This window comes from Cydia fagiglandana, chromosome 4, assembly GCF_963556715.1.
Source record: "Cydia fagiglandana chromosome 4, ilCydFagi1.1, whole genome shotgun sequence".
Lineage (NCBI taxonomy): Eukaryota > Metazoa > Arthropoda > Insecta > Lepidoptera > Tortricidae > Cydia > Cydia fagiglandana.
Genome location: NC_085935.1, coordinates 22,369,600 through 22,393,593, shown reverse-complemented (window position 1 = coordinate 22,393,593; position 23,994 = coordinate 22,369,600). Strand labels below are relative to the sequence as shown.

Here is a 23,994-nt window from a genome sequence, read left to right as displayed (position 1 = left end):
ATATCGCAGCAAATGTCGGAAACTGTTTAAAAACCTTATATCTCGAAATGGTTTTCGAAATAGAACATTTGAAAAAAAATGAACAATCCTAATTAAAACAACACAATTTAAAAGTTAATTTTTGTACCAATACATTTTGATTCTGCCACAATCAGTCATCACCATATATTAACGTAACATAATGGAGTAACAAATACGACATAGTGGACCTTTAACAATTATCGAAATGTTAAAGGACCCTAATAATACACATTTGCATTTATTATTCCCCTTTTATGTCACGGGGATTCCCCGACACAAAGCAACTCAAACAAGCCGAACTTTTGAAAACGGAACTCTATTAATATCAGATTACCCCCAACATGGCACGCCCTCGACGTCACGCGCCGCGGCAAGTGCATTTCCGGTCGGACGGGACTTCCGGACAATTGAGCCCATTGGAGCCCTTCGCCATCCGGGCTGGGGAGGGGACACGATCGAATTATCGATAATTATACGATAGTTCACCCATTTACACGCATGCTACTGTTAAGGGCACAGCCGTTCTCTTAGTCACAATGATAATAAGATAAAGATTTTTTACGATTTGTTACATTTAAGGGTAATTTTATTTACTTATTTGCATAGTTAAACAGATGATTAATTTGAAGCAAAAAAATCTCAATTAATATCACTATTATAAAATCGTGTCATTATTCATTAATCATTCAAAATATGACAGTAACTACGTTACGATAAAATAACGAGAAAATCGAAAATATATAAATACTTGCCAGTGTAGTAAATTGTTTAACAAGCGCGTGTACAAAATAAATTTTCATTGCATCGGTACGAAACATAAACTATGTGTATGTGTAATTCAATACATGAATGGCATTGACTTTCATACAAACAATATTTAAGTACCTTTTCAAAACCTCATTGTTCCCTTACCGTTTATTTACTAACAACCCCGATGTTTTATTCAACACCAGTTATTTGCCATTGTCACCGTGTTATCGATAATCGGTGATATCTAGACATAGCACTCACAATAGCTAAGTGTAACAAAGGTTATCGCTCTATCTACTACTGTTACTGTGCAACCCAAACATCTTAATCATACTCTTAATCTTATCTTTATCTTTCTTGTTACTTATCTACGTTTTGTTATTTGTTTGTTGTAATCATTGTAGTGAGATCTTCATATTGATTCAATATTGAGCAACAGTGGTATGGGAATCTGGGTATATCAAGAGCTTAGGCGATTAACAACGAGATTTCAGTTTTCTAATTTTTAATAGTCTTTTTGATCGTTCATGGAACTTGGAATATCTAGCATAAAAGAGTCAAGGTGCAGGCAGGATTGCAAAGAACACTGAATTTCTACCCAAAATATTTTAAATTTAAAAGATACCTATGTGAGACATGGTAACCAAAAATTGACAATCAGATTCCCTTGGACTCATCTTGTTTTAAATCTCATATACCTAAGATATGATTCGATAACTCATGATTATCGACATCTTGCACATCTCTAGCTCTAATAGACACGATGTGGAACTAACGTGCCGCGAGTGCAGAGGTTATCAGTCTACAAATTGTGCCCTCGACATTATTGTACACTTTGATTTCATTCATCGTACAAACTATATGATTTGTACGCCAATAGTTGCGGATTTACTTACTTATTCAACTCTAATTCAAAAAAGTTTGCAATCCCTAATATTATAAATGAGAAATAAAGTAATTTTGTCTGTCTGTTACCACTCCACGCTCCCACTAAACCGACGTAGAGAGATAGTTTTCACAACGGAAATCACCCTTTAAAGACAAGAAAAGGGGGTAGAATCTACTATGGAGGTAAACTAATTCTAGCTAGATGAAGTCACAGGCAGGAGCTAGTCTGGTTACTCTGTGAAGAATTAGGCAACGCACGTACAAAGAGTAACGAAAAGAGTTAAATAATTGACGATCATCCTTCAGATATCGAATTGAAAAGCACGATTAAAGGACAGGAGGTTACAGTCGAGGTTTTTTCCTTGGGCACGGGGCACATTGACTAACCATCGGTGCATTACCAGGCGAAGGGGTCAATGCACGGGAAAATAATACTTATTCCGTAATTGTACCAGTTTATTAAGTAAGTACATAAGTAGGTTGTCTTTTGTTATTAACTTGATATTTAAACTTAATTCCTCATAAAAAAATGTATAAAATGCGAATTTAATCCTATTAAGTATTATCTGCCAGTCAACCTTAGGGCAAATCAGAAAAGAATATAGATGTTGCCTTTGAAAACCTTTTTAAATGTAATAACAAACTGACGCTACCGACTAACAATTATTTAATATAATATTAAGTATATTCTTATTAAATAGTATTTTTTAATAACAGCAAAGTCGAGCTAATATCAGCTGGACTGTTTTCACTCCACCGTGTCCTGTATCTTTACTGTACAAGAAAATAATATTTTTATCATGTTATTGTTTTTCACTGAAAGAATAACATTTTTAATAGCTTTACAGCCGTATTCATAAAAAATCCTTAAATGAGGAATGATCAGCTTATTAGCTAATCCGCTGTTTAGGCTTAATAAGCCGTTGATAAGAACCATGATTTATAAACGTTTATTAGGGGCTTCTTAACTAATAAGCAGATTAGACGCGTTATGTTGGCATCTTGGCGCATCATAGACTAAAATATGGCTGAACATTAAATTAAAAAAAAAGTTTGACAGCAGCACTAGCGGCCAATCGTAATATCATGAAGAAGTTGATTTACTATTTTGACTAATTTTCGGAATTATCTCTTATTAAAATAGCTTCTGTGCCACAAAAATAATTAAAGATTGCTGCATGGCCGGAAATTTTATAAAACTTGGTGAGTAACTACGTTTACAGACAAGTATCTTATACAGAAACAAGTAATAATATGAGTTCACTGCAATGTTGATATACCTATATCTTATTGCTTTTAGTTTCAATATTATGTGGAATGGAGTCGAAAGAAGTGGGGTTCTTTCAAACTAACCGAGAAGTGCATAATTAGCGAAGAGAAGAAGTCGAAGCCAGATACCGTACCAGACCCCACTCGCCTCCGCAAGAAGAACCATTGAATAATGGTTCATGAGTTCACACTAATTTATTCTGGTTGCGGCAGAAATTCACAACGGGTCAACAAAACGAAGTCCATTCAGACTCACTAAATCAGGTATGAACAATGTCCTATACTTTCTTGTTTACCTTACATACCTGCAGTGTTTAGAGTTAGACAAAGAAAAGTCTGCAGCGATTTTGATGATAACTCTAGGTACAGTTCAAATTTTGGGCATGACCATCTATTTATAATATATTATAGACATAGGTACGTAACATAAAATGTAGTATCTGAACATGTTAAGATTGACGGCTTTGACATTATTTAAAGGTTATAACACTTATAAATTTGGTAAATTTATCCGTGCTTTGTGGAGCTTGGTGTATTTGTTTAAAATTATGCATAGGTACCTACCTATTATAGGTATTATATTTCTTAACCATACAATGGAACCAAATGATAATTATATGTACAAGTGATGTTTTATTGTAACAAGCCGTTGTGTCGCGAGTTTACTTCTTGTCATCGTGTCATTAGTAATAATTTTGTAATGGTATTTATTTTATGCATGGAACAATGCGATGGTTATTATACTCGATCACCTAGCCAACCTACTTACTACGAGGAAGGATGGTTCACAAATTAGGCAGTATTTAAATACCAGTGTACAGGTGTGTGTATAGATACTGTGTACCTGCTGATTAAAAATAAGATGTTTTCTGCGTACAGTTGGTTATAATTAAGTTGGCTAATCTATATCTCATCAGACAGTTTGGACATCTATTCCAGAGAGTTTGCAAGGTCAATGTACAATGATATCATATTATAGTACCTAATAGGTAATGAATAATAAATGAAGTCATATTGATCTCTGTCTATAGCTTAAAATGATACTTAGTTACCATAACTATATTGAATCATGTGACCCTAACTTAAGTACATCCATTATATCATAAGCTAAAAATTAAAGAAAATTGTTGAATACAAAAATACTTTTATTCAAATTATTGCATCTTTTCAGATCCTGAAAGTACCATCATTAGCCACTGTTATTGTTGAATAACTCCAGGCTTTGGAAGAAAAGCTGTGGCCTGTGAACAGCTGTGAATATTGGTCAGAGAAGTGTAACTGACTCCGTACACTGCAAGTCCCAGCAGGAAATCAGCAAGAAACCTAAAAGAAAAAAAACATCAAAATGAAAACCTAGCTTGATTTAGGTTGAAGTAATAAAATTGTTCTAATTTAATTGGTGTTTTATTTTACTAATTAAATATATTTTTTGACTTGTTAAGGTTTGTACAATTTTTATTAATGATGTACAGTCACCTGCAATAATATGTTACACAACAAAGGCCCATAAGAGCATTGCACATTTTTGCAGCCTTCGAAGAGTAACATATTATTGCAGGCGACTGTACCCATATTGAAATACTCAAAATTCCATTTTTCTAATTACAATGCAATAAAATCTTAAATGTATCTAGCAGTCTAATAGGGATGTTTCCTGTACTTAAAATAAATTATGTCACACCATACCATGTATAAAATAAAGCACCAGATTATTATTAGAAAATAAATTTTCATATAAATACCATAATAGCAAATCATTTTGAGAGTTCTAAAAGGGAAAGTAGGACCCTATTTTGCACATATTTATGATATTCATGTGTTTGCAATATTGTTCTGATGAAAGTGTACAATTTATATAAAGTAAAGTAGATATTTATAGGTAAGTTCATGCTATGTACCTAGTTCAAAGAAGTTCAAAAATAATATTGGTAATTAATGGTTCTTATGTAGAATAAAATTAAAAGGTATTTTTGAATACCAGACAATGACAAGGACAAGTTTAGTGCTGCCCATCTGATATTAAGCACTGCAGCCTACAGGCAACTAGCGGAGTTACAAATAGCCGACAGTGCATTTTTGGGAGCACTGGAAACCTTAGCGTCAAGAACAGGTAGGTATAGAATCCAACCTGGATGACCATACTGAATAATTAGTTGACATAAATGAAACTTTCATTCTATAAAGTTCAGCTTGCAATATTTTTACCTGGAGGCCAAATTGTTATGCTCAAAGCCAATATTGAGCAAACTGCCTATGCAATGACTGCATATACCCGTGACTTTTTCAGATTTTTCATCACTTTACCAGACTGACAAGAGTGCACACTTCTTTTACCTGTAAATAAGTTGATACTTTTAAGTAGTGCCTACTTACCTGTGATATTTTTTATTAAACACAGTCGGTTAAATATGTCTATAAAACAAGTTAACTTATGGTAAATATTATAATCTCATTAGGTATAATGGTTAGTTATTCAATTGCAAACTATGAACGAGATTGATGTACTCTTACAGGGTCTATAATATTATATAGGTAGGTATAATGTGCGCAAGAAATGCAATTAAATTTAAGTTTGCGAAATGCGAACACCCTGATCTTAAATTAAAAACAACGTTTTTGGCAAGTGGTAATAACGAATAACTAAAGGGTTTACGCACAAATATAAGTAAGTCCTCGCCGTGTCCGACGATGGCGACTCCTCCAAATATTTTTAATTAGGAACATGGAACGCTCTAATATTACTTGCCAAGCCAAACTTGGTTTCGAAAATGCGATTGTATGGCGAGCAATGAAGCTGGCCCGCATAGATTTAAGTGAATCTGGCGGTTTACCTATTTCTCCAAACGCCTAATAGCTGTGAGGGAGGAACTCGCTCCGTTTATGATGCATTTTTCCGACTACGCGATCATAGAATTCTGTTGCCTTCTTCGATATTTTGGTTAAACGAAAATCACCATACACAAAATCACATAAACAACTTATAAAAAGCGGGATATTTAGGTTTCGCGCCATTTTCGCACTATATCCAGGTATGTAATACGTAATTGCACATATTAAAGTTGTTTTCCATTCACATTTGGGATTTTAACCAAAACGTACTATTTGCTCTTGCTCTTGTCACTCTTGCCAAAATCAGCTGTTTCGTGACCGCCATCTTGTAAAATAGCAGATAATAAACAGATAAAGAAGGGTCCTCGGCTCCGTAACTTTCTAGTACAGTCATTATAGATTTTGACCCGTGAATAATTAGTTCTTGGATTTTTTTTTCGTAGGTCCCTCGGGGGGGTCACTGGGAGTGTAAATTCAAAAAGTAGGCTTAATCAGGCTCCTGCGTATATTCAAAAAATGGTTTTTTTCCAAAAAAAACGGTTTTTCTTCAATAACTCGGCCATTTTTGATTTTACAGTAAAACCGTAAGGACATAAATTGTAGGAAATTTGATTCTCTACAAGTTAGTCCAGTCATTATATCCAAAAAACCGACCCTTCCCGTGAATAATCAGTTCTTGGATTTTTTTTTCGTACGTCCCTCGGGGGAATCACTGGGAGTGTAAATTCAAAAAGTAGACTGAATCAGGGTCCTGTGTATATTCCAAAAACGGTTTTTCTTGAATAACTCGGTCATTTTTGATTTTACAGTAAAACCGTGAGGACAAAAATTTTAGAAAATTTGATTCTCTATAAGTTTGGTCCTCACAATTTTTCTTCTAGGATCGATAGTTTGGAAATAAAATTTGAAAAAAGCGACAAATTCAAAATATTTTCAACATCTCGTTTATTTTCAACTTTACGACATAAATGAAGAGGACTAAACTTGTAGAGAATCAAATTCTGAACAATTTTGGTTCCCACCTTCTTTCCCCCAAAATCGATATTTTAGAAATTAAACCTGAAAAACGCGACAAATTCAAAATATTATCATTATCTCCTATGTTCCACGCTTTACGGCATAAATGAAGGGAAAAAGTTGTAGAGAATCAAATTCTGAACAATTTTTGTCCTCACGGTTTTACTGTAAAATCAAAAATGACCGAGTTATTCAAGAAAAACCGTTTTTCGAATATACACAGGACCCTGATTCAGTCTACTTTTTGAATTTACACTCCCAGTGATTCCCCCGAGGGACGTACGAAAAAAAATCCAAGAACTGATTATTCACGGGAAGGGTCGGTTTTTTGGATATAATGACTGGACTAACTTGTAGAGAATCAAATTTCCTACAATTTTTGTCCTTACGGTTTTACTGTAAAATCAAAAATGGCCGAGTTATTGAAGAAAAACCGTTTTCTTGGAAAAAAACCATTTTTCGAATATACGCAGGAGCCTGATTAAGCCTACTTTTTGAATTTACACTCCCAGTGACCCCCCCGAGGGACCTACGAAAAAAAAATCCAAGAACTAATTATTCACGGGTAGGGTCGGTTTTTTGGATATAATGACTGTACTATTCCGAGGATTTAATAAAGAGATGATCAACTGTTTAGCGCTAAAAAGTGTTTATGAATCACGTTTTGTGACATCCGGTTATCAGCAACTGATGATCAATGCTCTAACTGTTTATGAATACGGCTGTTAGAGATAACAAATTCCTACTAATCTCTGTTTATATATACCTACGTTATATTTATCGATCGACCCTAATTTTACTGCACCGTATTGTACTGAATGCAGCTATTTTTCTCGATACACTATCTGTTCCAAGAACGAGTTGCAACTGGGTTACCACTGTTACCATTGTGCGGTTCTTTTGATCAAAGGAGCCGTTAACATGTATTATGTTTATATTTAGCGATAACAGATATCTTACGGTTTACTATTGAGCTATTGCGTATCTAATGCGTAATTTGTAGTCATTAATACAGAATTTCCTTACAATGTGAATGTTTATCGAATAAATAAGAATGTTTTAATGAATGAGAATGTTTACTATTTTTATAAGTATGTTGTAAATTGTAAACTTGCAACTACATGCCGTAAGATTTGCCTTTATGAACGGAAGCGATAGTTTGTTCCGAGATTCTCGCGGATGGCAATGTTGATGTGGTCATTTATGAAACTTAATTTAATAGAATTTATTTTATTGACTTATTTACACAAAATCCTAAAAATCTAAGAAAAGACGAATAGTGTGGTGAGGTCACCCTTAGATCGGATGCTAATGTAATTTTTTCGTATACTTCCGTCTGTTTCTACTAATATAAACAGATGGTATTCATATTGTTTTTAAACTAATTCACACAATTTTACGCAGGTATAACACATACGGCAGTGTTTTGTGGAAAGAAAGTCATAACTCACTCATTTTCATGTGGAAATAAGCTTCTTTGTGCATAATTCAAAGCAAGTTACATTTCTCATAAAACGTATAGATTTAACACCTGATCAAAGTTCTTGGCACAATCATAAAAACGTGAGTCGTTAGTCACTCTAACATGAGTAACACGTGCATTTCTGTGTTAAAATCTTGTTATTTGTAGATTTTATGTATTTCTTAGCAACTGTTAAATATCTAGTATCTAACTTTATTATCGGCATACATTTTTTACTCCTAGTCAACCAATTCGTTGCTAACACCTGTCTTAGGAAATAAAAATTGATTAGTCTATAATAGTAAAGAACCAATCAGAAAACACTTATTTCTATAATGTGAATCTTAATTTATAGTCAAATAATACACTAATTAGTATTTTGGTCAACAACCATGACCAGGACACATGACGTCAAACTACATGTGCCTCGCCAATCGATTTGCTCCAGGATCCGAAGACCCTTGCCATACTAACACACACTGATGCGTCATCCGCGCATCACTACGTGATGTCATGTCACTTGTGTCTGCACGCACACATGCTCGGAAACAAAACGCAATAAGTGCATTGTGCTTAAATGTACTAATACGGCCGAGTTCACAAACATCTTTACAAACAACGTCCCAAAAATAAATTTACACGCCTCTAACAACATGATTGTGAACTCGACCGTATGACTAACGTAAATGACCATTGGTAAACCTTTTGTGCAATAACATAAGATCTACAAAAAGTCAGTTAGATAAGGCCCACTTGCACCATCCCTTTAACCCGGGGTTAAGCGGTTTAACCGTCAACCCCGTGTCAAATTGTATTGGTAACCATGGTAACTCCAGGTTTAACCGGTTATTTACTCGTATGAGGCGAATGTTCCGTAATCGGAATAATTTCTTGATAGAGCTTACATTTATCTTCTAATATAAGATATACCAATTGCACGCAGATGGACCTCAATAGCCCTAGCATGCATGTTATGGCATGCGTGCCTGTAAATTGAACGCAGCCGCCGTAATAATATCTAATCTTAGTAATTTTATTCGCAAGGATTTCAAGTAATGTAACGGTTTTTGGAAATAATTCAAATAATTGACCTGAAATTGAGTCACGCGCATGAAGTTTCGTGTTCATCTGTGTAACTACTGGCCTCATCTTGGCTAGGCATTCTGGGACTGGGTCTCATATGTTGCTGAGTTCTTTTATTTATTTAAATACCTACTTATTTATCTGATCGTCGTCTCTATAGACATCAACAGGGATCGGCAAACAACGGGACGGGACGCAAGCCGCGTGCAGTTATTTTGTAGGTGTTTGCGGCTCTTCAAGCGTACCAAAAATAAAAACCTGAGTTATTAGACCACTAAAAAAAATTGCGAGTCGTAATTGATTAATATGGATAAAAATATAAGCCACATCTCAAACAAATGTAAGTATTTTAGTTACATTACTTGTCAAAAGCTGAGTAACTATTTTTGATTACCTCAATTATTATTAAAAAACAAAGCGAGAATAAATGAAAATCATTTTGACATTTGAAACGTTCAGTAGAAAGTGCTTTCCAACTGGCGTTAATAAAGTTGTATAACGGTTATATAAAGACAAATATCGGATTGCCCAGATCATTACATTTCGTTATCTCCGGTCGGGGCTCGCCACAGTTAACAAATAAACGCAGTATCTTTTCATTTTGGCAAAGACTTATTTAGGAAGCAATGTACCTGTTATTTCAATTATTTATTATCATGTTCTGTTTTTTTTTTTACTTAGTTAAAATATCAATTATTATAGAAACGAACAGAACTTACACATTAAAAATTTTTACAATAATATTAACGGCGAGCGTTTTAAATTGTATATCATCCATTGTGGGACCCTTGGGTCTATTTGAAATAAGTATTTAATTTTAGTATCAGTGTAAAAATTCATAAGAAAATTTTACTTTTACTTTTAATTCCGTATTAAGAGGATAGTGGGCGACAGTGACGGCTATGGGACACATTTGTTGTTTGATTGTTGATATTTGATCTATTGAAGTGTGAAAAATTGAGCCCACGAAAGCTCACATTTCTGTGAAGTCGAGAGCGGTTATCGCGTTCATTTTCTTAACCCCCAATAATTTTACATATTAACCTTTTATGTGTTGGTGAGGGTAAAATAATGGGGTGTCCCAAAAGTAAAGAGACAAATTTATGTTAAATTTTTTAATATAAAGCAAGCATTTAAAGTAATTATTTTGGTTGAAAGTTGTAACAAAATTAATTGAATTATCATGTTTATATTAAATTTGCGCCCACGACACCTTTAAAAGCAATTTTTCTAAGATTGTCCGCGGCCCGACGCATTACGGCTGTTCCAGATTTAGCTGCCACTTCTTTGGACAATTTGGTCCACCGTTGCTTAAAAGCTTTTATGGATTTTGGTTTTTCTGATAGTTTCTTGTATTCTTTTTTGCATAGGGACCAAAACATTTCGATACCGCGTGCTTGTGGTACATTTGGAGCGTTCTTTTCTTTAGGTACAAAGTTGATCTCTTCACACTCTAAGTACCGAGTATCTTCAGTAGCGTAGTGGCACGTTGCCATGTCCGGCCAAAAGATAACCTGATCTCTGGAATGATGCTTGTCTATGAATGGTATCAACCGTTTAATAATGCATTCATTCAGATACACCTTTGCGGTCATAGAGGCTGACGATATGTATGGCTCGGAAACATTACCAAATTCGTCGATAGCTTGCCATACTAAATACTTCGTGAAAAATTTGGCTCTTGGTACAATTTTTTGGTCGTAACTCAGATCTTTGCGACTGGTTGAATGGATATACTGCTTTCCAGGAACATCGCTGGGATCCGCCGGAACATAAGTTTCATCGTCAATAACGAGCACTTTCCTCAGCTGACTGTTATAAACTCTTCGACACCCTCTTTTAGCACGTTCCTCTTGGTCCTTTATGTATTTAGGAGCTGATTGTTTCACGTATGCTTTTAAACCTAGATCGTTCCTCTTCATTCTGGCAACAGACGATTTCGATATTTTTAATTTATCCGCAGCTACTCTGACGGAAGTTGAAGGAGTCTTGTCAAAAATCGATTTAACTCGATTTACATTTCGAGGTACCGTCACTGTCCTATTTCTGCCCGGAATCTTCCTAAAACGAACCTCACCCGTTTTTTCGTAACGTCTTATTATTCTATATATACTAGTTCGTCTAGCTCCTTCATGAAGAAAGTGTTTTACTGTATCATTTCTATTGTGAGACTCATAAAATAGAATAACTCTATTAGCAAATACTTCATATTCTTGACGTTTCATTTTGAAAAATTACCATGCACTAACGAAATTCCCACTTTAAATGACAGATAGCAAAGCCATAGACACCATGACATCAAAACTTTTTTTCTTGTGAATATTTTTTTCAGCCAGTGAGACTTTAAAAATTGTCTCTTTACATCTGGGACACCCTTTATCACGGGTTTAAACCTCGGTTGTGCTGTAGAAAGCAGAAAAAAATAAAAACAGAAGTACAATTTCGGTCAAGATTCTACACAGTAGAATTGTAGTAGGTATAGTTAGTAGGTACACAGACGAGAGGTTAATTTACTGCTTGCGCGTTAAACTGTGCAATGCGCACGAGCATCCTCTATGATGACACCGTGCGTGAGCGAGTGGCTCATTTGATACGGTAGCTTTTGTTTTGCTCGTTACACGTATCGTATATGTACCGCGTACAGCGTGGGTGGTGCGGTGCCGTTACTATTGTTTGTTATGAAGGTAATTTGTAAGTTCCCGCTCGGCATGGAGTTTATACGAGCACAATTTACATAGCAGAGCGATTGGAACTGGATCAAAGCACATGGATAACATGCACGCTGTTGCGTTATAAGTAAGTGTTTTTTATAGACTTAGATAAACGATTATGGTTAACCACTAATCCATGCATAATAAAAGAAGAAGAAAACTTTATTCAAACAAGAAATACATGTAATATAAACAAAAAAAAAACAATTATAAACTAAAATTAAAAACTACATAAAGCTACAACTAAAACAACTAAAGAAGAAAACTCAACTCGAGTCCTGTAAGCCTTGTGATATTTGCTATTTGTCTATTCTTCCCGACAATTAGCACAGGTAGGTATCACAGTGTACTGCTTGGGTAAAACAATCCGCCGTTCAGAAGTCAGTAGACATTAAACTTTAAATTGTGTATCGAAAGAATTTTCCTTCCGCAACATAGGTCCTATCATATCAGGAACCCCGCAGACTTCCTCCATCGCTCTCCATTATACATATGCAGATTGGCTCCATGTTGCCGAGCCGGAGAAAGGTCACCCGACAATGGCCGGCGCTTGTTTATTTACACCGGAAGCGATAGGTTATGGCTTAATTGCGTGATCAATGGGCGCAGGAAGGACTCACTTCCGGTCGGCTTTCTATGTGAGATCGGTGAAAAGTTGACAACCAAGGGCATATAGGTACGAATGCTTGACTACTTGTCAAATAACATTACGCTCGTATTTACATGAATTTATCTTAAGATTAATGAAAAGTTAAGAAAATCTGTGAAATAAATGTATAATAAATACGTATAATAATTTACTGAAAATCTGAGCTGAATAAAAAGTAGCGCAGCCAATCATGATAACGCAAAAGTCTTCAGTAGTCTTATTAATATTCTATGTAATTTCAGAAAGAAACTTTTTGTCTATCATTTTATTAAAGTTTATATTGGAGTATTGGTAAAATTTACTAAGATTCAAAATCGCAATACCTATTTGATAAAATCTTTCGCAATATTGTCTCAGCACGGTTTTTTCCGGATTTCCGTTGGGACATTCCAAAAAATACGACACATACACTTCGACTTACAAAAAAATTAAGGTACTTGCTTACAAAACGCTCTAAATTTGTATATTTCTCTGGCCCAGATGCATTTCGCGGCAAACAATGGGTGATGTAGAAAAATAAACCGAACAATGCCGCAGGATGCACATGTTGCCGTGTGAACCGGCGCGCGCGGCGGTCTCATCTCGTCACTAGTGTTGGGATGCGGACATATTACCCGGAATATAAGGAATATGGGGAAAGTAGGTAATATAGTAAAAAAATTTGACATATTTAATCATAGACTCATTAAAGTTTTGTTCGTGCTACAATGTGTTTAGCGATAAATTCAGGCAAATATATTAGGTACCTAATAAGTTAAGAAAAGAGATTGAAAGTATATTTTGAGCATGACTGTTTGTTTCATAATAAAGAAATTATCAGGAATTTAAAGAATGAATATTATCATGTTTTATACTGTCATAATATATCTAAATGCCTACTCGTGCGCATATTAGACCGGAAAAATGTTCAGTGAGAAAAATGAATACCTTTTTAATCCAAAATAATCCCTCAAACTAAATTCATACGTCACATCACTAGACATTACTTACTAACTCTCTCACGAAACTAAACCTTACTCTACCGACTTAAGTATCATATCGGCATGCGCACATCTCCAAGATTTTAACGCTACTAAGTGTTACTAAAATGGCATTTAGAGCATCGGTTAAGGATCTCAGAGTGGGAGATGTGGGTTTATGTGAGAGAAATGAAGCGAACAGTTTGGCGATTTGTATGGTTAGCGCAAGTGGTACTTTTTGAAGCTCTTTAGCTTATTTAAAAGGTACTGGTAGGTAAGTACATTTTAAAAGTGCGAGGCTGTTGTATAATTATTATTGTTTAATATTTTTTGGTGTTTTAATGCAATCTTAACAGACTTCAATATTTTAAAAGGAAGAGGTACTCAATTCGTATGTTGTATTTTTTGTGCGAAAACGCAGGATACAAATTTTTAAGTTATTGTGTTTTTAAATCCTCAAAATAATGCTTAGATAAAACATGTAATTGAATTACCTATGTTATGTTTAATTAAAGGCATAGGTATAATGCAATCACCAATCAATAATTAACGGCTATGTAGTAAGTATAAATGTACTTATAGCTCAATCTCTATATTTACAATAATGAGAAAGTCTCGACACAAATTATTAAAATTATTATCTCACATTCTTCTCTTTCCCGGAAAACATATCTGGAGCCCACATTAACAAGCAAAAACACAAAAATTAACCTAACACTCCATTCCAATAGCTTGACAACGCAAACCAGTTAACGACTCGAAAGAACCAATGTAAAACAGCTTTATGATAAGCCAGAATTACAACCAATCTAAGGATCAAGATACATTGGTTATGCGAAGAATTAGGTTGACTTGCCCACGCGCAGCTATAAGAATGAACGGCCTGATAATTCACATGATTGTCGATACCGCGATCGCGTGGTGTGCTAATCATCTAAGAAACCATGGGAAAGGCAAATCGGGGGCGTGGGTGCCATTGTCGTTTGTAAAAAGCGACATCTAGTGGCGGGAAAATGAACTCGCGTGTCATGAAGCAAATATTTTATCTGTAGAGATATGTAGTAAAATTAATATGCTATGATTCACGCTTCATTGATAAGGGATAGAAGAGATCCTCGGGATCCGGAATGAAAGGGCCATAGATAGGTAACACTAGAGAATGATGAGTGATCAAGCGCTTTTGAAACTTGCTTTGTATTAAATGTATTAATGGATGGTATAATCTAATCTCTATCTACATATATGTATAATGTCACTCGATAAAACGATTCACTTGTCACAATAACCAGTATATGAAAGCCATCAGTACTCCCATAGGTATATTTGGCTTTCCATCTGGGAAACATAAGGACCCTTCTCTGGTGGAAAGCTATACAGGGCGTCCCACGGCTATGCCACATGGAGGGAAAGTACCCTAAATATTGTAGATGGAACATTTTACTGAAAGAAGACATTATTTTAATTTAAAAAACAATTTAAACTGCATTCATAGATTTTTAAATAATTACATGGTTGAACCGGGAATCGAACCCGCCGCACGAGAAAAAAAATCACCCTGTAGCTTTATCATACCGATAGAAAGGCTTGATCATAAGGATTATTTTTTGCTAAATAACATAGTGTCGGAAATAAAAGGAAGCCCATGAATTTTAACATTTTTAATTAAAAATTAATCAATTTAATTTATCAAATGCTCAAAATGTAGTCTCATTCTGTTGAATACAAAGCCGCACTCTTTAGATTATTTCGCTAAATTTCACATCAAATGTTAAAATTCATGGTCTTTCTTTTGTTTCTGACACTATGTTCTTTAGCAAAAAATAATCCTTATGATCAAGCCTTTCGATCGGTATGATAAAGCTACAGATGATTTTTTTTCTCGTGTGGCGGGTTCGATTCCCGGTTCAACCATGTAATTATTTAAAAATCTATGTATGCAGTTTAAATTGTTTTTTAAATTAAAATAATGTCTTCTTTCAGTAAAATGTTCCATCTACAATATTTAGGGTACTTTCCCTCCATGTGGCATAGCCGTGGGACGCCCTGTATACATATTACATATTACTGTTTGATAAGGTAAAAAATCGTACAGAAATCAAATCCTTGACCGTACCTACTGATTGAGTAGATGCATTACTATGTACTTACATACTTGTCATGTTTTAAAAGCAGTCATGCAATAGTGCATGCGGCACGATGATTCGATGAGGATGTAAGATTAATCATGGTCTCTATTTGCGGGCAATGTGTTGTTTTCCTTGTCGTTTTGATAATACTTCTAAGGAAAATATCGATAACAAGATACAGGTGTAGTAGGTATTGCCTTGCGGGATTTTACTATGCTACACGTTTACTTTTGCTTTTAAGAGAATGAAAAACATGTAATATTTAAGTACAACACCAATTGTAGAAAATGAAACGTTTTGCTAAACGAAACTACTTATTTGTACCTAACATTTTAATAAAGTAGTTAAGTTTTTTCTTTAATCTGATACCATATAATTGTACATACAAAGTTTAAAAATTAAACATACTTAGCTAGATTAAAAATTTGATAGCAATAGATTACTTGCTTTCGAATATAGAACCCGTGCGTCATCTCATGCATAATATCGCCGTGCAACTTACCATAAACCTAAACAATAGGCAGAATAAGCTAAATTATGTACTATAAATAGCTTGTGAGTAACAAAACACTAAATTAGTAAATTAGGCAACAGTGATGACAGTGGTTAGCACAGATTGCACATGTGTAAGTTATAAGATGTCTACAAAAAGGTCAGACGCCTGAAGCGACAACGCCATGTGCGCATACTACGACTAAACTTAAAGCATAATACAAAATAAGTTTAAATCAACCAAGTACAAGGAAGTTTAAATTTTAAATCGATTTAATCACATCCTTAGTTTCATGGACTTAGTTTGTAAAAGTATGGTCAATGTTTACCTAATACCTATGATGGAAATATTTGATATGCGATTTTTAGAAACAATTTTGTTGGATAACAAAACAATTTTTGGAGAATGGCCAAAAAAAGGTTCAACTCCTATGGCTATGATTGGCTGCGCTATTTTGAAATGGATGGAGTAAATATTTCTGTATAAAAAATCTAGTTACATTTTTTTAATTAAGCATCTATCATATCAACAGTCATACCGTATACACATACAGTCTTTACCGTAATGCATATGATCAGCCGACAATTCCAAACAGAGCCTAACTTAAATCAACAGGGAAAGTAAACTAGCACAGCACCCATTGTGGTTATACATATTTGAAAAACAAATGCACTGAGTACACGTGCTCGGACCATCTGTCCAAATCCCATCGTTTTGTAATGCTCCCACGCTTGCACGTATGCTTAAAAAAAGCATTTTGCCATACAACGTACTTTGTGACTTACGACCTATTGCATGCGATGGTTTGGAGATACTTTTCTAAAGATAATGGGTAGCAACTATGTACAAGTATCATACGTAGTTAGGACATTGTTAATCTAAACAGAGCGTTCAAAACCATACCGAGCTGAACAATCGAGAAATCTTCTCTATCTCACTCGGCCATCACTCATTAGCAACAATAAAGCGTCTAATAAACAAACATCTAATTATGGACTTAACACACACACTACACTGTATTACACTGTATTGTGTTATTACACTGTATTTTGGTTGAAGTTGCAATTTAATTGTTTATACACTTATTCTCTTTAAATTGAAGATAAGATAAATGCAGAATGTCAGTGTCGCTTAATTAGTGAGCTTTAATTTTGAGGTGCAATGTCAAATGAAGACAAAAGACAGTCGCAGCAGCCTAAACCAATGACTAGTCTATTAGCAAAATTAGATAAGTGACCACGAAACTTGTGATGACATTAAATTTGCCAAGATGTCTATAAAAGTTTTAACTACTGCTTGTCGTATTTAAAATGATTTTAAGAAGAGACTGGATGATTTAAATGTAAAGCCTGAAAGAAATTTATAGCTAAGTATATCAGACTTAAACAAAGTCCCTAAGTACTTAATTTTCAGACAAATCATAGATTAATTATATCCGTCAAGATTCGTTTAGACTGCGCAATAGCGCAACCATAGGGAAACTCGTACTTTACTTACACGTGAATATTTATCCCTTCTGTATTGTTATAGAACTCTTTAATAACTTCGAATAGTACCTATTCCGAACACAATAGGATGTCAGTGGAATTGTGAAGATAGGCAAACGCAGATATTAAATTACAGGGCGGGCGATGACAGACCAAGCCATATAATCATTTCAAAACACACCACGGCTCAAACCGAGGTATTTCTCCATAATTCCCCAATTGTTCTCATTCTTTGTGAATTATTGTCCACACAATAGAATTTAACTATTGTGGAGTTTCATGCAAATTCACACAATGCAGTCTTCCCAGGATTTCTTAATATGTGTTTATATTAATTTAGAAAACTAATTAGTGATTAACCGCACGCAAGGCACTGAGATAATGTTCGTGCTATTGCCTAGATTGATAAACATAATTTTAAAGCAAAAAATCGGGTAATATGAAACCTAAGCAGGATAGCAATTTATTTTCAGAAATAGGTAAGCGTTTTTTTCTTAATATCAATGGCATCAAAAATATGCCATATCAAATGGAAAGAATATACGGGAATAAATTCATCGCAATTAATAATAAAGGAAACTATATGAAATTTAGTGAGCTGATATATCACAAATCGAGGCCAAGAAGGGAGGAAACTAATATTTACTTAGAACATGTTCATTTTAAACAAACACCGATAACGCACTATCAAAAATATTGGCCTTAAAAGTCAATAATGCTTCCTGCATCAAAGTTTACTCGTGGTCAAGGCCTTGTGGGATAACTTGCTTCTTACATGGAAAGAAAGTAAGTAGTGACGATATTTCCTCATATGTACATAATTACATACCTACGTAAACAATATAAATCATTTGAGCAAACGTAATACTAACTGGTACCTATAGGAAATGTGGGATTTACTTTTACATAATTTGCTGGAGTCAGAGGTCTTGCATTATTTCCAAGTAATGTTTAGCTTTCTAATGATGCTGATGGAAGATAGGAACATATTGTCGTCGTAGTCAATTACTTGATGTTTTTCTTCTATTGCGTCATGATATAATAGGTACTGATAGGGCTGACATAGCAACTAATGAAGGTATTACGCAAAAGTACCCATACAACTACATATTTCAGATCATCATGTGTTTTGCAAATTGAACAATCAGAGTTGTTTCATCACGTATCCTCTTATACAGTGGTTAAGTATGTTGTAGTAATAGTATGTTGGGTAAAGGCTTTCTCTCACCCACAGGCCACGCCATAAGATAAGACGAATAGGGATGATAGGCCTCAAACTGGCCCAAAACAGGCTAAGTACGTTACATACATCTTAATAGCATTTGGCAGAAAACTGTAACTCACCGTCCTCTGCGAGAGGTCTCCAACGGAGTCGTGCCTGTGGTCCAGCGAGCCGAGACTGCAGCAAGAGGCCGATGAGGCCAGGCTGACGGAGTCCGCGCGTGCGCGGTGCGGAGACACCGCCACGTGCTTCAGCATGTCTGGAAACAAAGATGCGCGTTTGAGCGATAAGAGAAAGACGGCATATTGCTGAAGTAGACTTGTGATTGCTAGCATTATTCATAGATTACAGCCATGTGTTCAATCTAACAAACAGTTGATGATCGTTTGTCAAATTATTACATTTTCATTTGTTAAAAAGAATCATTATTTTTTTAAATAAAGTTTAATAATAAAATTATGAATTAAGGGGTAAGTGATTAAATGAAATTTTTCGAGGTACTATAACAATTGAGCGTAAACGCGATGCCTGAATTTAATCTACGGATTTTAACGTAATCCACCTTAAGTACATCAACCTAGTCTACTAGATCTAGTACTCTACTTAGTCAAGTTTGATTCGTAAAGAATGCGCTTTCCCAGAAACTAGAGGTTGCAGAACATGAGGAAAGCGTGCCAGAAATAAAGCACTTAGTAACAAGTTAACAGGATATAGCGGCGCTGCCTAGCTAGGCATCGAACATATCGCATCAAACCTACAGCCATTTCACTTGATTTTTGCCTGATATTTCTACCCCAAAATTATTAGCTACGTTAAAAGGTACTTTTTGCTTTTCACCATTTATATCTATTTAAGATTACTTATGGCTAAACAAATTATTAAGTAGGCACTTAACTGCTAGAGTTGGTCATTTAGACATTTCCGTAACATTGTGTAGTAAACTTCTTATCTACTTGCTTATAAAGTAATAATTAATATCGGTCGATCATATTTAATCTATCTTTATTGAATGTCAAAAAAGCCTAAGTACACATTACGTAGCTCAAACAAGAGCTCCCCATTTTAGGGACGCTTCAAATACTTCAATAATGATGGTCCTTAACTTTAGCAAACTTTTGAGACATTTTGTTTTTAACTGAGATAGAATGACTACAAATACACTTAACATGATACTATTCGATAAAGTGAACTATCGTACAGCTACCGTGTTTGCGGTGGTGACTACCTTGAACTACTCTCGCCGGTCACCCACATCATTACATTACGCGATCGAAAGCGATTGCGATATAGAACCAAAACGGCATAACCTCCCTTTAACACATATTTTACTTCTCTTTTGGTTTAAACGAGTTGTTGCAACTACACTTATTTGGCAAACGTTTGCGGATTTGTGGTTTTAGGTTCGTTTCAAAATAACTAACTATTATACGTCAATTTTACACAAAACGACCTAGTCCCACAGTAAGGTCAACATTGCCAACCCTACGCCGAGTCAGACGACGCTACGGAGCCACGCCGTTACGTCGTCGCCCAAATCTAATGTTTAGTTAATTTAATTTTTTATGTGTATTGTTTTTCTTTGTCTTTTCTTTTACTTTGTAGTTTCACAGTGCCTTGGTTTTATACTGTAATGCTGTGTTACTTATTTGATCAATAAAATAAAATAAAATAAATAAATTGCTTCCTTAACTTTGTTTAATATAAAACTAAAATGTGTAGCGTTTTGAACAAGTAAAAATAGGTATCTACGCAGGTGTCGCCTCGTTTCGACAATCGCGTAAATTACTAGATCTAACGACTGTTTGTTACCGGTCAACCCTCAAATCTACAGTAAATTGGCTGTCTGTCTGTAGTGACAATTGACAAATTGGTGTAGAATGAGGCCACAAAAGTAGGTACCTACTCGTAAGATCCAACAATCAACAATCTGCAGTTCTTTGTGAATTTTGTGATTCTTTTAAAAAGTAAACAAACATGATCACTATTTATTGAATGTCATGAATTTTCCAGACTTTCATTTTTATTTTAATTAACTCTATGTTACAGTTAAAACGTGGGTGTACCCTGTTTTTCTGTAAAATTTTATAACATGTTTAAATTCTCAGAACTTCACCTTGGCTCTATTTTAATTGTCATAAACATGACGATGGCTATAATAATAAAGAATTTTACTGCCCTGCCCCGGATTTATATGATATTATCCGTTCTGGTTGGTTCTAGTGTAAATTCGCACATGTTAGGGATCAAATGACCTTGCATCCGGCGCCGGCGCAGGCACGGTTTAAATATGGTCGACAGTATCTTAACTTTACACTTAGGAATCGAGCTAAATCAAAATAACATGTCCGGCATTGTTCGGTGAGGCAATTCAAAAAAACCGGGCAAGTGCGAGTCGGACTCGCGCACGAAGGGTTCCGTACCATAATGCAAAAAAAAACGAAAAAAAAAGCAAAAAAAAAACGGTCACCCATCCAAGTACTGACCACTCCCGACGTTGCTTAACTTTGATCAAAAATCACGTTTGTTGTATGGGAGCCCCATTTAAATCTTTATTTTATTCTGTTTTTAGTATTTGTTGTTATAGCGGCAACAGAAATACATCATCTGTGAAAATTTCAACTGTCTAGCTATCACGGTTCGTGAGATACAGCCTGGTGACAGACGGACGGACGGACGGACGGACGGACGGACGGACAGCGAAGTCTTAGTAATAGGGTCCCGTTTTACCCTTTGGGTACGGAACCCTAAAAAGGGGGAGCCGCTTGCGCAGTATCCGATGAAAATATTGTCGCTAGATGGAATCAACATATGCGCGCCAAATACTTTTTAGAAGAAATGCAATCACAGTACCTAAATGTGCCACTCAAGATACATAGATAGCAGCATTCATTTATATACCTGTCTAAAAGTCAGTCTATAGTTTTTATGTATTTGAGCAGGAAAACATTTTTACATAAGATTTGACATTCTGATTTCCACTGACTGAATTACAAAATAGCCGAGTCGTAAAGCCAAAGTAAAAAACTGGGCTATAACCGCGAAAATCGAAGTTCGCAAATTGCGGGGATTTTTCTCTGTCACTCTAATTACGCCTTCATTGGAGTAAAAGAGAAAGATCCCCGCAATTTGCGAATTTCGGTTTTGGCGGTAGCCGCTCTGACATTGTTTGATTTGCGGCCGGCTCTTCTACTAGAACTAAAAGAAAGGAAATAAGTAGTTGCTTGTGACAATAGTACAGTCATTTTCTACTTCTTTGTTCCGTTCATTTTGCAAGGTATTCGAAATATATATAGATGTAGTTCAATATACTTAATGTATGTGTATGTTTGTTTTATGAGTTTATATCGGGACAATAGAAGTATGCCAGTTGTCACAAGGTAAATAGTGATAAACGAGAATGTTATGTGATAATAGTAGCCTATAATTATAGAAATAAATACATGTAATATGTGTCACGTATGAGTAATAGTTTATTATTTATAATAAAACAAAGAGTTATAATTACATTATATAACCGCACGGGCAGCTTTCTCGCGCAGAGAATTGCCATCGCAATCTAGCGCGGGAACGCTGCCTGCGTGTTGGGCACCCTCCCGAAGGCACCAAATTTTGATAGGTATTTTTAATTTTTAGTTTTAGTTATTTTAATTGTAGTTAGTTTTAGTTTTATATTCCTGTTTATGTCTTTTAGTAATTTAAATTTATTTATCTGTTAATCGCTGAAATAAAAGTATATTATATAACTATAGTTTAGTTTATTATTTCTGTAAAAGGAAATCGCTTGACAAAGCAGAACCGAGACATTTAAAAAAAACATTGGCACCCGAAGTATAAGTAAAAATAAGTGTTCCGTGAACAAAGTTTTGTACGGAACACTAAAAATGCGTTGAATATAAAGTTATGACCAATTGTTTAGTAAAACAAAAGGGTATGAAGGTCGTTGCAATCATAAAAGAAAATATTGTGGCCTCTATTATCACTGCCTGGAATATTTTACCCTAAGCTCTTAGAAAAGGATCGAATTTCCGTTATCTACTTACTTTGCCTTTCACAACAACCAAGCCAGAACAAACGACTAGAGTTAATAAAGCTAAATAAGCTAATCTTAATGTTATATGTACTTATATTAGTTAGTGTTATATGAAAGTTGCAATTTTAGGAGACATTTTTTTTCTTTTCTTTATAAATTATAATTACATACTTATAGCTCCTCTTGTTACCGTTAAAACAAATATTCAAAATAACGTAGATCGACATGTCTTTGTCTGCCGCTCTATATAACGAAATTTCGATTTACGTTAATCGCGTTAGGACCTCAGAACTTTAATAAGATAAGTGTTACCATGTGACACTTGATACAATTCACTTCACGCATACTCCACCGCATAGCATAAGGGATGGACATCCCTTCTAAGAACAGGGTACCTGCACCCCGCGGGGCGCTATTCATCTCTAATTAATGCTACACATCTTGACGCGCTTTACGGCGTTTTTGTGGCGTCACGTATTAACAGTAGCAGACTTAACGGAGCATTTATAGACCTTTTGTAGTTAGAATAAGGCTTACGAATGGTCAGTTAACTGTGTAACGATGGTAATGTCACGCTTCTGTCTATTGTGAAATTTGGTTCGCTGATAATGAGTTTAGAACTGAATAATGGTAGGTAATACATATATTGAGAAAGTCGTCGGTGGTACTACAAATTTGCATGATTATAAGTCGTATATTTTACCTTAGAATTTAAGCTTATTGATGTCAGGCCAAAAATAGTTTGAATTTTATTTAAATTTAAAAAAAAAATTATTTTTAAAAATTTAAAAAGTCAAAGTTTATACTTGCGAGAATCATGATCAGCACATACCTACGTGATATAACCCACTTATCGTTTAGTTCTTAACTATAATGTGTGGGTATAAAACGATCGTAATGCATCCTCAGCAACGAGGGAATAGAAGAAAAACAATTTCAGACTACTGAAAGGACTTAAGCATCAATATATTTGGAACGTTGGCTTGTAAATATGTTTG

The 23,994-nt window shown here is 35.0% G+C and overlaps 1 protein-coding gene and 2 long non-coding RNA genes across 3 annotated transcripts in view; 1 reads left to right on the top strand and 2 right to left on the bottom strand.

Annotated features, from left to right (window-relative positions):
- LOC134664067 (uncharacterized) overlaps positions 1–23,994 on the bottom strand; it is an 83,434-nt gene that overhangs the window by 37,866 nt on the left and 21,574 nt on the right. Inside the window, exon 2 of the mRNA XM_063520656.1 lies at positions 19,089–19,225. Coding sequence (XP_063376726.1) covers positions 19,089–19,223 — 135 coding nt within the window. The 5' untranslated portion in view covers positions 19,224–19,225. The remainder of the gene's footprint in view (positions 1–19,088; positions 19,226–23,994) is intronic.
- LOC134664201 (uncharacterized) lies at positions 2,511–4,369 on the top strand. The gene is made up of 3 exons (XR_010098228.1): positions 2,511–2,862; positions 2,960–3,192; positions 4,100–4,369. It is a non-coding gene; the product is annotated as an uncharacterized LOC134664201 (long non-coding RNA).
- Positions 4,053–6,129, bottom strand: LOC134664202 (uncharacterized). The gene is made up of 3 exons (XR_010098229.1): positions 5,760–6,129; positions 5,134–5,262; positions 4,053–4,251 (listed from the first exon to the last, which is right to left on the bottom strand). It is a non-coding gene; the product is annotated as an uncharacterized LOC134664202 (long non-coding RNA).